Source organism: Argiope bruennichi, chromosome 7 (assembly GCF_947563725.1).
Source record: "Argiope bruennichi chromosome 7, qqArgBrue1.1, whole genome shotgun sequence".
NCBI classification, from domain to species: Eukaryota; Metazoa; Arthropoda; class Arachnida; order Araneae; family Araneidae; genus Argiope; species Argiope bruennichi.
The window spans coordinates 93,230,861-93,247,456 of NC_079157.1; the positions used below are offsets into that span (position 1 = coordinate 93,230,861).

Consider the following 16,596-nt stretch of genomic DNA (forward strand, 5'->3'; position numbering starts at 1 on the left):
TGAATAAGCTATATCAGAAGTTTATAAAAAGGTCATATCCACTGATATGTCCTTCATTGATGCGTTTTTTTTTTATTATTATTATTATTATTATTAGTTTTAAAATAATGTTAACAACAAAAATGATTTTTAGTCAACATGACACTATCGGCTGCCATCTATTGTCTATTTTTTCTCCCATATAAAACTAACATTAATTAATTAAATTTAATTAATGAATTAATATTTGAAAAAAACTATATTAATATCAAGTGTCATCCACTATAAGTTTAAAAAAATGTATTTGAACTTGAGTGGATGAATAAAAAGTATTTTATTAACGATTGAAAATTTGAACAAGATATATAAATATATATAAGGAGAGTGTGAACTTATAGTAGGAATTGGAAAATATATTCTTTGAAGATTTAAATCCTGAGATGAACTTTTTTATTTGGAAACAAATAAATGAATTTCAAAATACGAGCATAAATAAAAATAGCATGATTTTTTTTCATGATTAATAGACGTCTTCCATAAATTCAGTTTTTTGCTTGTATTAATAATGCTAGAAAAAAAAACCCATTCATTAAACAGATTTTTATTGTAAGGCAATGTATGCATGCATACATACATACGTACGTACATACAAAATGTTCTTCTGAAGGAAGCAGTCATGTATACAACAATTTAAAATTTCTTAGATTATGTCAATAAAATTGTCCTCCTAACTGAATGAATATATACTCTTGATTAAAAGCGTCAATTACATGAAATTAAAAAGTAACAAATGAACAGACTGGTACAAATAATTAAAATCATTTTCTCGTTAAAAAACACAAGAATTAAAAACCTTGAGATCAAATTTATTTCATTTTACACAAGAAATTTAAATTCAGCATCCTATATTCGTTATTATCAAGCTTCAGTACGCCATCACTTGCATCTGTACTGAGAAGTGTGCCAGTGGCTTCACGTTCATCGCCCATAATAATTTTGACCTAAAATAATAAATTATTGATTATAGAGTAAAATGTATAAGTCACAGTTCAAGACTTAAGAGATTTTAGAAATGATATAAAGAGCACTTCATGTTTGGATTTAGTTAAATTAACATCAGAAGTTGAGTCAGGAATTTGGCGATCTTAAGCCCAGTTCCCATGGACCGCGCGCCTTGAGTTCGGCACATTTTGCCCTCTTTTCCCTCATTTGTGGTTATCCGTGTCTCTTTGATGTTTGTTCATTTTACCGACAGTTTGTGGAAAGCTCCTGGCAGAGGTCCACAGGCGATAATGGTCCTGCAATGTGTTTATTGCAGATTTACAGCCATGTCCGCAAAAGTAAAAAGGCCATGGAAACTGGGCTTTAGATAGTGAATACTTATGAGGGCTCTCTTTTGTAAAGCTGTCTATTTAGCTTCACATTTCAACACATTATTAACATCATGTAAGGTTAATTTTAGGCCAAATCTTTTTTTCTAGTTACACGATGCTTTCTAAACCTTTCAAGTTATATGATGAGAATGATTTGAAAGAAATTTAGAGTCTGTTTTTGTAGTGAAGATGAAATAAAATCAAGTGTACAAAACTGAACATATTTTAGATATTTAATTATAAAAGGTAATAAAATGAGAAATGAATCAACGAGATTTATGTCTCCGAAACTTTCTCATGAATTTAATAAGGATGTAATCCCTTCCCATACAATTTTGGACACTGGCCAGAGTCGTGAACATCACAAGAGTTCATTTGCACATGATCTTTTTATGCTTCATAATATACTGAAGAAAAGCGAATCTGCATTTAAAAGATATTTTTTCCGACCGATAGAAACAAAAATTGTGCACATATTTAATAACAAGGTCACATATTAAATTTCATTTATTCAAGTCGGTGCGTTTTTCAGTTATAGCATTTGCATACATATGAAAGAATAAACCGATAGATGGTCATGCCTTGTGCGATTTGATTCAAAATCTGATGCAGATCATTATCTGCTATAATCTGACATCTAGATGCTAAATCTGTGTACCAAATTTTAGCCATCTAGCTCTCTCATATCATGTTTATCCATAGTAGGAAAATCAGATAAACATATTTGTATCCGTTTAGTTCAAAATCTGCAAATTTGGTGTAAAAATTATATACTAAATTTCATCCGTCAAGTGCAAAGCGTTTTTTGAGTTATCATATTTACGAGTAAATATGCATAATTGCGAAAAGGTGTTTTTTGAATTTAATGGAGCTTGACACATGGAGATTCATTAAAATTTCGAGTTCAAATTGTTTGATAGTTACAATGCTTTCTCTTTATATACTTCCTGTAAGAGAAAGTGAAAAATAGTGGTTGACATGAGAGATCGTCTCTTTTAATATGAAGCATAAATAGCATAGTCTAATGAAGAACTAATGCTCGCTTTCTAAAGAGTTCATTCATTCATTTTCATTTATGTTTTTAAAAACAACATAACTGAATTATTCAGATTACATAAATGGGGTTAAATGCCGAAAATTAGTCAAGGGAGTATTAAAAATTAATATTCCTTTAAAATAAATTTAAAAGCAGTAGCATGAATTTAAAATACATTGCAATTTTTTGTTATGAATTTTAAGTGCTAGAAGCAGAACATTAAAAAACATAATTTTAAAAATACAGAAAGATAAGAAAAAAAAATTTAAGTTAATTTTAAATAAACATACATTGTCTCCTCTAGTTGGCAAAACTGGTTCCAAGTGTTTTCCTAATATGCTAATTACTCGTTCTTCCACTGGCAAAAACATTGAACACATTCTTCTCTATAATAGAAAAAAAAAAACGCATGCAACACAAAATAAAAAAAACAGAATCAATGCTTTCAAATATTCATAAACAAAAGAAGAAAAAAAATGTTTTTGGAAACTGAGCTTTTTAAAAAAATGTATGTATGGTTTTTTCAGCAAAAAAAAAAGTAATACATTTCAGAAATAATTATACGAGATTTGCTTCTGATTGCCAAAATGTGCGGACGTGGTGGTAAGTGGATCCGGCAACTTTAATGTACCCGCATGGAAAGCAAGAACCAACTACCGTACTGGAAGCTTATCACCTCCCCCCCCCATATCTGATATGCCCACACAGATAGGACACATTTGAAAAATAAAGAATATTACCTAAATATTTTAAATACAGTAATAGCTCGACTTATGTGAACTTGAAGTAATGCCAGTTTCGGATTATTAAATAGGCAATTGCTTTGGTGCCTCGCAATTTTAGAAGGTTCAAATCTTCGAAATTTGGCAACGGTATTTTGAAAGTTATTTAATTTCTGCTTTCATTTTATATAAAGAAAGTGCAATCGAACTCATTCAAATTAAAATCGAGTATTGTTTAAATTCTTTTTGGAATACTATTCCAGTAACCATTCTAATAAATTATCATTTGCAAGTTCTATATTATGTTATTCTATAGTTCTAAAAAAACGTAATGTTCTATAAATTTTAAAAATATCTAAACTATTATGAAATATTACTGAAATCATATTGAGAAATTTTGGCATTTTTTAAAACTATATTGTTTAAAATTATCTTTAAATTTTAATTATGCATTTTTTAATACACCATATACTAAAACCAGCTGTTCAGAAAGTGATCTGAAAGATAATTTTGCTATTTTAGTTTGTCAAAATTTGTTACTAAAACTGCTTGGGCAAAGATGAAATTAAAATCCATAAAAATTGGATCTGAAAGTTTAGTTGAGAGGGGGCCCCGAGATTTCCCTTTGAAAAATATATTGTAAATCTAAAATTCCCTTATAAAAACACATCTTCTAATAAACCTTTTTATTTATCACTTTAATTAATTTTGACTTAAATGTGATAATTATTCAATTTTTGCTGCTGCTATTTTCCCTCCTTCTTATCAACATAACCAATTTGATTCAACCGAATCAGATTCATCAAGATATTCAAGGTTTATTAAACGGCATGTAATCAACGCATTTGAATAACTCTATGAAATAAAATAATCAGATGTCTTTCAAAGACTTTTAGAAACAGTTCAATGTCTCAGTTATCGGAACAACACTGGAACATCTGGATTTGCAAAAATCTCAGATAGTGTTTGTTTACTCATTTTCAAAACAAACCAGGGATAACGCAAGGAATTGATCAAGTCAGTCATGAACTGGAATAAGGTGTCATTAGTGTTAATTTAGATGTGGAAGCTGATAGCAATGGCGCCAATAAGTTGTTGAAAGCAAAAAGATGCGCGAATAGATGAGTTTTCTGACACATTATCAAATTGCTATTATAGGGAGCTGATACATTAGATCTAGATACATCAGAAAACAAAATAACAGCTGCAAACTTCAATGAAGATTTTAGCTCAACTGAAAAAGGATCTTAAATTTTGTAATAGACTTTGGATGATGAGCTATTCTGGATTAAAAAAAAACATATATAACATATTTGAAAAAACAATCGCGGAGTTCTTTAACAGTTTTATTTTTCATATTTAAAGGAAACGTTCCACTTTTTATTGCCGTAATGGTCCAATATTTATTTCGTTGCCCAAGCCACGGAGAGCCGAATTTGAAATCGGAAAGCAAAAAACAGTGGCTGTTAGAAAGTATTCTGAGCTTATATAGTTTTTGAAAGAAATTTGCCAATACAGCATTTTGGTTCCGTGGGTAAAATGCCCTAAACTCCGAAATTAAAATTACGACATGGAAATATATATTATATATATTTTTTCAACATAGAAATAATTCCATTATATATAATACTTATGATTTAATATTATTACTTTGTAATTATATGTTCAAAAATAAATTCTATATTGCACGCGTTTCTTCCAAACAACCATTTCTCTAGCACTTGTCTTTAATTGATTAAAATTTGAATGAGAAAAATTTTAAAGTTTTACCAGATTCAAAAATAGAATTACATATGCGTTTCTTTTGAGTCCCTGCACCGTAATAGTGTATTATCAAAACATTATAAAAACGCCAAAAGTTAAAAAAACTTTTCTAAAGAACTACTATGTCTAAAGAAATAGTTAATAAAACAAAAAAAAGAAAAGAAATTTAATATTTATTATTGATTAGATAAATTTAATATATTTGCTACCACATGGGTGGAAAAAATAGTATAAAGTAGCAACATTTTATTATGAAAAATATAATGTTAAATCATGTAAATTAAATATGCATCATGAGGTCTTGTTTTCAAAAATATTACGAATTAAATGCAACTTACACGGCATTTCAATTGCTACATATTATTTTAAAGAACAAATAATATTACTTACATTGATTCCTCGTATAATTCCTGTTTGTCCACTCAATCTATCATCTCCACACGACTTTTTAATTGTAACTTCAATATCTATCCTCTGCCACTCCGTAGCTGATAAATCAAAACCTTTATAAAAAATATTAAGAAATATAGAAATTAATAAAAGATAAAATTTTTGGTAAAGAAATTTCTCTTCCTTTCAATTAGCTTTACTTCGACAGCATTAATTTGATTATAAACACGAAATTTTATATATAATATGAATAATAATATTCTTGTTAAATTTATTTTATTGACTGAAAACAAAACTTGAAAAACAAATGTACATTGTCTTAATCCAGGTTAGTTTGTGAATGCAATACGTTTCTGAACATTCAGTAACTTCAAAATATAGAAGAACAAAAAAAATTTAAAAAAAAGAAAGAAAGAAAAGAATTGAGTGTAAAGCATTGTTGAAAGAATTTGATAATTAGCAATCTGATACTGTTAGCGATTGACGAAAATGTAAAAAAAAATTATGGACTTAAATTTTTTAATGCGAACAAGACTTTCTTAAAATATTTATAAAAGTAATTTAATGGCTCATGTGGGATTGTATACGAATTTCACCTTTTTTTAAAAATATGTAAAATCTGTATATCTCTTTGATAAAATTCGATATAATTTTCTAAATTCAAAAATTTCCTTTTGTAAGAAAAAAAAATGGTATTAACAAGTAAATGGCTTTAGTATCTTTATTCTGATTTGGAATTCAATTAAATATTTTTATTTATTGTGGCTCTATTCCTTATATGATTATTTAAAACAAGAACGATCAAAATACATCTCTTAATTTATATTTTATTTATTTTTGCGACGAGTCGCAAATGTGGTTTTTACAGATTGGAGTAAGTCGTTGCCACCGGAAGTATACCCCTGATTCTACCGGATGTGAACCAAAGTTCATCGGATATGACGTAACACTTTGTTGACGTCATACTGGTCATTTAGCGCGGTCTTTATCTAGCAATTTTTAATGACTAATCCTTTTTCTTTTTGCTCTGCTGTACGTGAGACGTGTGTATTGAATCTCTTACACCTTTTGTTTGCTTGTGGAGATAAGAATTCTTTTTGTTCTTTTATATCTTATTAATCTATATTGTTTATTTATCTTTCATTATTTATTCATATTATTTAGAGTTTTTTTTTTACTTTACTTACCTTAATTAGAATTAGAATTAGTATCACTGAACATACTAATTAGGGTTAGCTAGGAAACAAAAAAGTTTCTTTGTGCTTGTATTTTATATTATATACTTTTATATTTAATTTTACTATTTGTTTTTCCTTAGATTAATTAATCTTATTATTATCTATAATCTGAAAGATTTTAATTTCCAGATTAGTGCTAACTTGGGAAACTGTTTGATTGTTTTTTACATTTAATTTGTGTATTATTTCAATTTTTTAATTATTCAGTGGTGTATTGAACTTGATAGTTTCAAATTTATTTGTGGTATCTAATAAAAATCTTGGAACATCTTCTGTATATTGAATCTTATAATTGTTTTTTGTTTTGCTCTGTGCTTTTTTGGCAGTTTGTACAGAATTTTGTTACTATTACTAGCTTTTGAAAGAATTCCATTTTTCCATTTTATCTCACTGTTTTACAATGAGGGCTCTCTTTATTGGCGATTCCATGATCAAATACTTGCATAAGTATGTATCTATTGAATCACTTGACTTTCATTTGGACATTGTTTCCTATCCTGGTGCAACTATTGAAAGATTAGCTAGCAATATTTCTGTACACAAAAATTATGACTGGGTCTTAGTGCATGTTGGCACAAATAATGCATCTTTGGATACTATTGAAGTAATACTTAGAAAATATAGAGCTTTGGCCTCTGAGGTATTACTTCATAACCCAGGTGCAAGAATAATTTTCTCGAGTATTGTTCCAAGAGATTTTGATTTCCACAGAAAGGAGTATAAGTAATCGGAGTATTATTTACAGACACTAAACTATAAGATTCGAGCTATAAACTCTGCACTAAAAGAACTATGTTATTTTCAAATGTATTTCTTTTGCAGTTCTTACCAGCCATCTTGGAAAAACTATCTTGCAAGAGATGGCTTGCATTTAAACGGATGGGGTAATAAGCTGCTTGCAAGTTGTTTTCTTGAATCCTTAATAGGATGCATTTCAGCAGACAGCATCTAAAAAGGTATGTATGAATACATTTTTTTTTTTTTTTTTCACAATGAGTTTAAAAATTTATGCAAGCCTGAAGTCGATAATTTATAATTGGTTTTTGTTTTATTTTCGCAGATTGTAAAGACTCAGTCTTCCAACTCTGGTTTTTCATTTGATGATTCAGTTTCCTCTATTGTCATCTTTTCCCGCAGCATTTGTTTCTCCTGCTTGGCCAAAGCAAGAGTCTGCCACGTCAGTTTCTAGGCCCGTTCAACCTGCTAGGCCAAAGCAAGAGTCTGCCAAGCCAGTTTCTAGGCCTATGCAACCTGCTAGGCCAAAGCAAGAGTCTGCCAGGCCAGTTCCTAGGCCCGTGCAACCTGCTAGGCCAAAGCAAGAGTCTGCCACGTCAGTTTCTAGGCCCGTTCAACCTGCTAGGCCAAAGCAAGAGTCTGCCAGGCCAGTTCCTAGGCCCGTGCAACCTGCTAGGCCAAAGCAAGAGTCTGCCAGGCCAGTTCCTAGGCCCGTGCAACCTGCTAGGCCAAAGCAAGAGTCTGCCAGGCCAGTTCCTAGGCCCGTGCAACCTGCTAGGCCAAAGCAAGAGTCTGCCAAGCCAGTTCCTAGGCCCGTGCAACAGTCAGCTGCTCTGCTGACGAAAGATATTTCTTCCCTGCCATCTTCTAAAGGTAATACTCAATTTGTACTGCCTGTGATCCCATGCATTCCATTCAATCAGTTCAGTGAAAATGTTTTTAGTAGTATTCCCACATCAAATAAATTTTCAGTTTTGGCAACGAATTGTAAAATATTGCATGGTGGAGGCCCTCAAAATTGTTCCTATTCTAAAAACTGTGTTTATTGTGGGAAAACATATTCTACGCGGTCCTCGTTTTCAAATCACCTGAAGAAATTTAAATGCCCTCAACCTGTCAAAGACTGTTATCCTAAACTATGTGAAAAATGTTTGAAGTCCTATTCCTCTAAATCTTCTTTTTCAAACCATTTAAATCAATGCAACAAATCAAAAACTCGTGTTTTCTTATCCCCATCTGAAAAAAATTACAGTAGGGTTTTGGAAACAAATGCATGTCTAACAGAATTGGTGGCAGGACCTGCAAAGGATCTACAAGCAAGTAGAGATATTAAATTAACATCTTCAGTTTCAGATATTTGTCAAAAATTTAAAAGTCCTTCGAAAGTTAAAAATACATATCCTAGAATTTGTAAATTATGTTTAAAGTCTTATTCTTCTAAATCCTCTTTTAGCTATCATTTTAAGCATCGCTGTAAATCTGCAGTTCAAACTGTATCATGTTTGCCAGTTAAAAGTGACTGTATTGTATTGGATAATAACTCTCACAAGGAATCAATAATAAACCCCATTGCAGATGTGGGAATAAATCAAAATGTACATAATTCTCAATTTATCAGTAATAATTATGAAAAATCCCCAAAAAGTTTAAAATGTGGTAGCATTATTCCTGTAAAACCTTTTAAAGGTCATTAAGAAACCTGCAATTTTACCAAGAAAAATGAACTGTTTTTTTGTGTACAATCTGAGTGCAATCAAGTCTTTTCTAATCTATGGCATTTAAATAAATATCATAGTGCTGTGCATCAAATTCAGAATGTCAAAACATTTTCTTTTGATTCTTTTAAAAATTTTAAGATTTGGTTAGAAGCTGAAAGTTCTTCTACTTATACTTTTTTCCGGAAATCAACAGGCAAAAAAGTTTTGGGTGATAAAACATTTCATTATTATGTTTGCCAATTTTTTTATCCTTCATATCTGTCAAGGATTCAATCAAGATTAGAACGACATGCTAATCGTAAAAATAGAAAAGGAGTAATACCTTTCCATTTGAATTGCCCGGTTAGAATTTGTGTGTGCGAACATAAAAATTTAGTGACAGTAACATATTATCCAGTTCACAATCATCATACTGGGTATGAAAATACAAGATACCACCCACTTAAAGAAAATACACGTAATTTAATTAAATCTTATTTATTGCTATCATTTCCTGTTTCAAAAATAGTAAGCTTAATTCGTGGTGATGCAGGCTGTCGGGATAAAAGAAATTTCTGCCCAACAAAAGAAGTTTTTATTTCTCGGAAGACTATACAGTCTTATTCAAGGCATCTACATAATACAATAAAGCCGATTAATGATGCCATGTCTGTTTTCTGTCCTGTGGAGAAATTAAAAAATGAAAAATATAATCCCATTTTAATTTTCAAATTACAAAAGTCGGATACTATCTTTGGACCTTCTTATTTGGATAGCTTACCAAATTGTGAAAATTCTTTTGCATTAGGTTTTCAAACTGAAGCTCAAAAAGACATGCTTATGAAACATTCCCATAAAATCCTTTGTATTGATGCTACCCATGGCACAAACCATTATGATTTTTTTCTTTCATTGCATGTGCAAGATGAATATGGTCAGGGATATCCTGTTGCGCATTTTATTACAAATGGTTTAGATTTTCGTACATTAGTGGCTTTGTTTTCTAGTTTACATTGTCGCATTCCTAATTTGAAAGTTCATACAGTCATGACTGATGATGATGGTTTTACTTTTAATTTTGTATTTGGTCCCGATATCAAGCATCTATTGTGTCAATGGCATGTATACCGTGCTTGGAAAAGGCAGTTGACTGTTAAAGTCCATGATAAATGTCTCCGTATGAAGATGTCGTATGAATTATTAAATATAATGAATGAAAAGTCTCTAGAGGATTTTGATAATAAAGTTTCAATTTTCATTAGTAAATAATTAAATGAATGCCAAAATTTTGTTGATTATTTTGTAAAAAATTATTCTGCTAGAAAAGCATTATGGGCTACCTGCTATAGACAGTTTCCACATGGTGATACCAATACAAATAATTACTGTGAATCGTTTCATAATCAGTTAAAAACTGTATATTTTGAGCGTAAATTTAATAGGCGCATTGATGAGCTAATTTTAACTCTTTTAAAGATGGAAACAGATAGGTTTTTAAAATATTCTTCTAATGTTGTAAATAATGTTCCATTAATTTCAAATTTCAATAAAACTATTAAAGAAAAGCATGAAATGGGTGTAAAAATTCCTATTAATGATATAGTTAAACATGATGATCAATGGTTAGTAAATTCACAGACGAAAAAGGGAATAGTATACTCAGTAAAAAAAATTACAGATGTTTGTCTTTTATTAGATCATTGCTGTTTTAAATGTACTGATATTAACTGTACTGTACTATGTAGTCATTTGTATGTGTGTTCTTGTGAAGACAATAGTAACCTTTGCAAACATATTCATAAAGTACATTTATTGTATTCTAAAATAAAAACATGCATAACAGATGATTTTTATGCTGTTGAAAATGAAACAAATGCACAAGGAATTGACCCCCAAATCTTAAATTTGGAATTGAAAGGTAATGTTTCGTCTGAATGTTTTAACACAAAAGAAGCTGAATGCAAAAAACTATGCTCCGAGATTTTGGAATTAATTAAAATTCCTCGTATTCAAGAAACTATGCTAACTAATGTAGTAAATTGTTTAAATACTTTAGTATCTGGTGTGCGTGGAGTTGTCTGTCACAAAGATGATCCTGCTCCTGTCACGCCTCGGTTATATGTTGCTCCCAATCAAAAAATTCCCCCACAGATTAAATTTTATAAAACTTCTCAAAGACATAAGAGGAGAAAATCATTTCAGGAAAAAAATGGGGAAACGGCAAAAATTAAATGAAAAAAATATTGATGAACCTGGCAGTATTATAGATGAGATTGCACCTTTACAATCGTATCCTGCGGGAGAAATTTCTAAATGCTTTAGTCGTGATGAAAAAAGTAATGATGATCCTGATGGTCATAAAAAGGAAATTATTCCTTTAAAAGCTTATTCTGCTAGAGAAAATTCTGTATGTACTAGCCTTAATATATTCAATAAATTTAGTAAGATGAATGCGGATAATCCTACTGCAACAGTAGTAACTATTAATAATATCAATCTTTCTTTTTATATATTAAAATCTTTAGATCCTTTTGTTACTCAGAAAGAAGAGAATTATCTAAAGTCTGTGTCACCGAGCTTTAAAAAGGGTTGGCTTTATGATTCTGTTATTGATGCTTTTCTTTTCCTGTTAACCGAGAAATTCAAAAATTGTAAAGCAATAGAATCCTTGCAATCAGTTTTAATTTTTAATCAGAAGGATATTCTTAAATTTTCTTGGATTCAAGAGTTGCCAAATCTAGATTTATTAATTATCCCTGTCAATTTAAATTGTCATTGGACTTTGATTATTGTTAATATAAAACTTAAAACATTTGAATATTTTGATCCACTTGGTGGCAGACCAGATAATAATACTGCAATTTTGATTAGGAAGTGGTCTAAGATTTTAAATAAATTACTTAATTCAGAAAGCCACTGGCAGATACTTTTTCCACCTCATATAAAACAAACTGATGATTTTAATTGTGGAGTTTATATAAGTTTTTATGCACATCAAAAATTGAATAAATTTTCTTTAACTCAGGACTTCAACATACTTTCATTTAGAGCCCTAATGTTTGAACAGATTACTAAAAACTTAAATTTTTAAATCTTTTATTGTGAAAATTTTAATTTTGATATTAATTTAAAAATAATAAATTTGATTAATTGTTAATCTTACTTAATGGGAATTATCCCTTATCCCTTCTAAATTTAAACACCATAAACAAATAATTCCCAATGGTTAATTTTAAGTGATTGTCTCAAGTTTTTTAGTTTTCTCTTAAGCTTAACTTTTAGGAAGTTCTTTTATTATTAGTTTCATGGAAGATTTAATGCAAGTTATGATTGCTAATCTCAGTGAGAATAGATAATTTTGGAAATGGAGTGCCTTGATGGTGTCAAGAAAAGGTAAGTGACTAAATTCAAAAATTTAAGTTAATCACATATTTAAAACAGGAAGAAACAAGCTCATAATGGAAGCAATATACTAAAAACGACTTAATATAAGTATATGATTGTGTTACTTTAAATTGTTCTTGTCTCATTTTAATGGGTTTATTAAATGTTGTTTGTTATTTAGTGAATGTAATTTGAATCAGTATATCAATAAAAGCTCACTGTGACCAAAATAGTATATATTTTTATAAGAAAAATAAATTAATTTTTTATACTGCAGTTTATATTGTATATATTTCTGTTTATTTATTTTCTCCTGTCTTAAAATAAAGGAACAAATTCCCAATGGTTTAGCTGAAAAGATTGTCCAGAAATTTCTGGCTTTCTTTTTAAGCTTTTAACTTTTAGAAAGTTCCTTTATGAAAAAAAAAAAAAAAAAATTTAGTATCAGGATAAATCCATACCAGAAATTGTGGTGAAGCTTATAAGCCAGATAACAGCCTCTGGAAACAGTGTACATTTTTGTCCAGGGGTCTTGTTACTCGGCTACAAACCCCAACGTCACGAGTTTGCTCCTCTTCCTCATTGGTGACCCTGGCTCTGAACTAACAAATGTATCCAAACAAGAATTCAAGAAATAAATCAGTAAGTGACAGCTAAGAAATGGAACATTTTCCATGCTATAGCTGTGTTGTATTTAAAATTAAAATAGATAATATGAAAAGAATTATATTTCATTTGTTTAGTGTACATTCTTATAAGAGGGTGGGCATAGAAATCTGTATAAAAATTATTTAGATGTAGATGGTTGAAATATATGTAGAAATTTATAATGTTATATTATCTATTCATTGTCTGCATATTTCATCACTTTGCCATGCTTGTTAAAAATCTGCAAGGATATTGCTGAGCTTGATTTTTCTTCTTTCAGCTCATATAAAGATGTATAGTTCTCACACTCTGAAGTGAAACAAAACAATGAGAATATATTACATTATTACTTTTCACAAATTACAGATTTTTAATGATTCTATGTTATTTTATTTTTCCACTTATACCTATTACTTAATGATTTCTTTTTACATAGTTAATAAATATAATTAATCTTTGGTTATCAATCAATTTTATAAATGTCTCCCAGATACAGTTTTCTTTTCTTCATTTTGCAAATGAAACAAATTTATAAGTGCTTGGAATAGTATATAAAATTAGTGAACTTAATAAAATTCATCTATTTCTTTGGCACATTGGAGTACTGAGAGAATATCATATATTTATAACTTGAAAGAATAAAATAAAAATGTCAAAATAGAAACAAATTTTATATTTAACAAAATTATTTATGATTTTGAAGATTTGTATTTTAAAAAAATGAATTATACAGTGGCAATAAACTATCTTGCAAGGTAAAAAAAAAAGAAGAAAAAAAGTACTGTTTCCTGATTTTATGTTTTATATAATTTACTACACAGCACATTTTTGCAGTGTCTTGCTTGGAGTCAGTTGACTGAATATTTTTTGGAAAATGTGACTAGGTTATTGCCAATATCCAACGTAAAAGGCCATGTCTATCAAGTTAAGAATAAATATTCAACATCTTTTTAGTCTTTTTTTTTTTCATAAGGTAATGAAGATATTTGTTAAATATTGTAAAATTTTTAATTATGAGTTAAGATTTTTTATAAGCAAAATAGGTATGTGATACATTTTAATTTTAAAATGTATCACATACCTATTTTTAATTTTAAAATGTAGTGACAAATGAATCACTAAAAAATCAGCTCATTCAGTTATAAAACTTTTCCTACCAAATGCTGATATTGATTGTTTATGCTCATAGGGTGTGAGTGGGAAATTTCAATGGAAAAAAGAAAGGTAGAATGTGAATACTGGATTTTATGACTATACTTCCTGCTTTTAAACTTTCAGCTTGAGAAAATAAGTTCTTGTCTTTTTTTTTCTTCTTTTTTTTTTTTCTTCTTCTTCTTTTTCTTTTCAAGGGAAGAGCTGATTTTCCGTTTTTTCTGTGAAATTCAGAAAGAATGAGTACCAAATTTATAGAAAAAAAAATAATTAAACTGTGTTAAAATTCTGTAGTAAAAAGAAGTCTCTCATAATATATGAACACTATATTTGGACTAGTTTTTCCTTACCAAATTTCATTTGAAGGCTATATTATTGCATGCAATTTTTTTGGGGTGAATTAAATATATTGGATCTAAAAAACTCTGTAAAATTAAGGTATTTTTCATTTTTTAAGAAATGAGGTTTCATTATAGTGTTGACAAGTTTTTTTAACACATAAACAGTCTAAAGAATTAATACTTGTATGAATTTTTTATCCAAGAAATTTATATCCTAATATTGAAGACAAACTATTTATTTTTATCTAAATGATGAATGAAATAGCTTGTCACTGAAATATTAAGCAATTTTTATTTTTAAGAAGTCAATCATGCGGTTATTTCTTTTAATAATTTTTCACGTCTGATAGTTTAGCAACTTATGTTCCTTGCATTGTTTTTATTCGTGTAAAAAAAAAGTTCATTTTAATAAAAAATATCTTCAACAGAGCATATGTTGATAGTCTGAATACAATTCTGCAGTGCCTGAATATGACCTTTTTATTAAATAGACAACTGCTTAGGTCCCTCTAGATATTTTTTTTTTGTGTGTGGTACTTCCGATAGTTTCATTTTGTACTGTCGCCTAGTGTACAAAAGCCGTGCAAACTTAATTATTATTATAAATATTGATATTAATTTTAGAATATTTTTCTAGCAGTTCGTTATTTACTTTTAGAACATTGTTCTACCGAAAGTTTTATATTTTTTTGTTCGATAATTAAAAAAAAAGCTGCATTATAATTTAAAATAAATATATCAAATCTATAATTAAATATTATTTAGATTGTCTTTAAAAAGTCTTAAAACTTATTTTGTGTTGAATTCTTCGAAAATTTAATTTGGCATTGCGATATACTGAACTTTAGAAAGTGATCCGCAATAAAAATTTTTGTTATTTCAGTTTGATGAAATTTTCTTCTTAAAACTGTTTATATAGATATTGTTGAGGAGAGGAAAAGAGAAACGACCCCTTGAGGGTATAATTGGCATTCGAAGACTTCGTTTTAGTCCGGTTCACTATCTGACTTAAGATCTTCAACTTGGAAATATTCTTTATAAGAATTTTTATTATGATGAATGGGTTTATTTTTCCATAGCACTCCTTTAAAGACTTTCATTCTAAATCTCTAAACGTTATTCTGTCTGACTACTAAAGAACACAATTGCCCCAATGATAGAAAATCGCTTTCAATTGAATTTTTTAGAATTGCAAATAAGTCCTTTAATTCGACTTTAAGAATACATTGTGATCAGAGACGTGTTGAAAAAAGAGGGGATTATTGCTCCTAATTTTTTTTTTTTTTTTCCCGAACTTGTTCCACATTTTGGTACTTTTCATGATCATTCGACTGGAATATTTTATGTTTGATTCCTCTGATTTTATTGTACCGAAAATAATTACTAACGAATATACTTAATATCTTTGGAATGTGTGTGAGTATAAATCCAGTTACTACAGATAAAAAATTAGAAAGTATATTAAAAAATATTTTTAAAATTTTATATAAATTACAGGTAAAAACACGCACGGCAATAAAATAAATTTCATCGGAAAACTCATTTTTGTATTTTAAAAATAATTTAAAAAATGGTTTGTGTCTGATATGCTTCAAAATTATTGAAGGAAAAATTTAAAGTTTTAAATAATGTTTAGGTGAAAAATCTAATTCAAATTTTGAAAATCTCTTTCTTAATCCTTTAAAAGGTCATTTTTTTACACAACCATGATTTGTTAAAATATTTTTAGGATTGAATTTGGCTTAAGAAAAGTGACTCAATTAGCTAATTATATTAATTAAATTTGATTTCTTGATAATTAAGTAACAAATCAAGACACACTATTTTATGTGAAATAAGGAACTGAAACATCTAAGTTCCTGTCTTATAGAAAATTTGTCCCCTCAGGGGCTCACCTTCTTTAGGTGGGTACAGGTGTTCCAATCCCGAGATACCCAGGGATCTTTACTCTTTCTTTTCTCTTCCTACTCCTCTATCCCTTTTCTCTTCTTTATCCCCTTCTCTCTTAAAATCCCCCCTTCCCCTTCTGTTTTCTTCATTCTTCCATCTCTGGACGGTAAGCGAGGGAGCTCTCCATGAGAAGCTGTCGCCGCTCTGTTTGCTTCTTGTTTCGCATGGACAACCAAAAACCCCACGT

The 16,596-nt window shown here is 29.2% G+C and overlaps 1 protein-coding gene and 1 pseudogene across 1 annotated transcript; one reads left to right on the plus strand and one right to left on the minus strand.

Moving 5' to 3' along the window:
- Positions 1-615: 615 nt before the first annotated feature.
- The window catches only part of LOC129975477 (transcription elongation factor SPT5-like), a 41,332-nt pseudogene continuing 25,351 nt past the window's right edge, over positions 616-16,596 (minus strand).
- LOC129975646 (nascent polypeptide-associated complex subunit alpha, muscle-specific form-like) lies at positions 6,777-8,936 on the plus strand. Its single transcript, XM_056088744.1, has 2 exons — positions 6,777-7,458; positions 7,563-8,936. Exon 2 carries the CDS (start codon positions 7,603-7,605, stop codon positions 8,929-8,931), a length of 1,329 nt encoding a protein of 442 aa, XP_055944719.1. The 5' UTR covers positions 6,777-7,458; positions 7,563-7,602; the 3' UTR covers positions 8,932-8,936.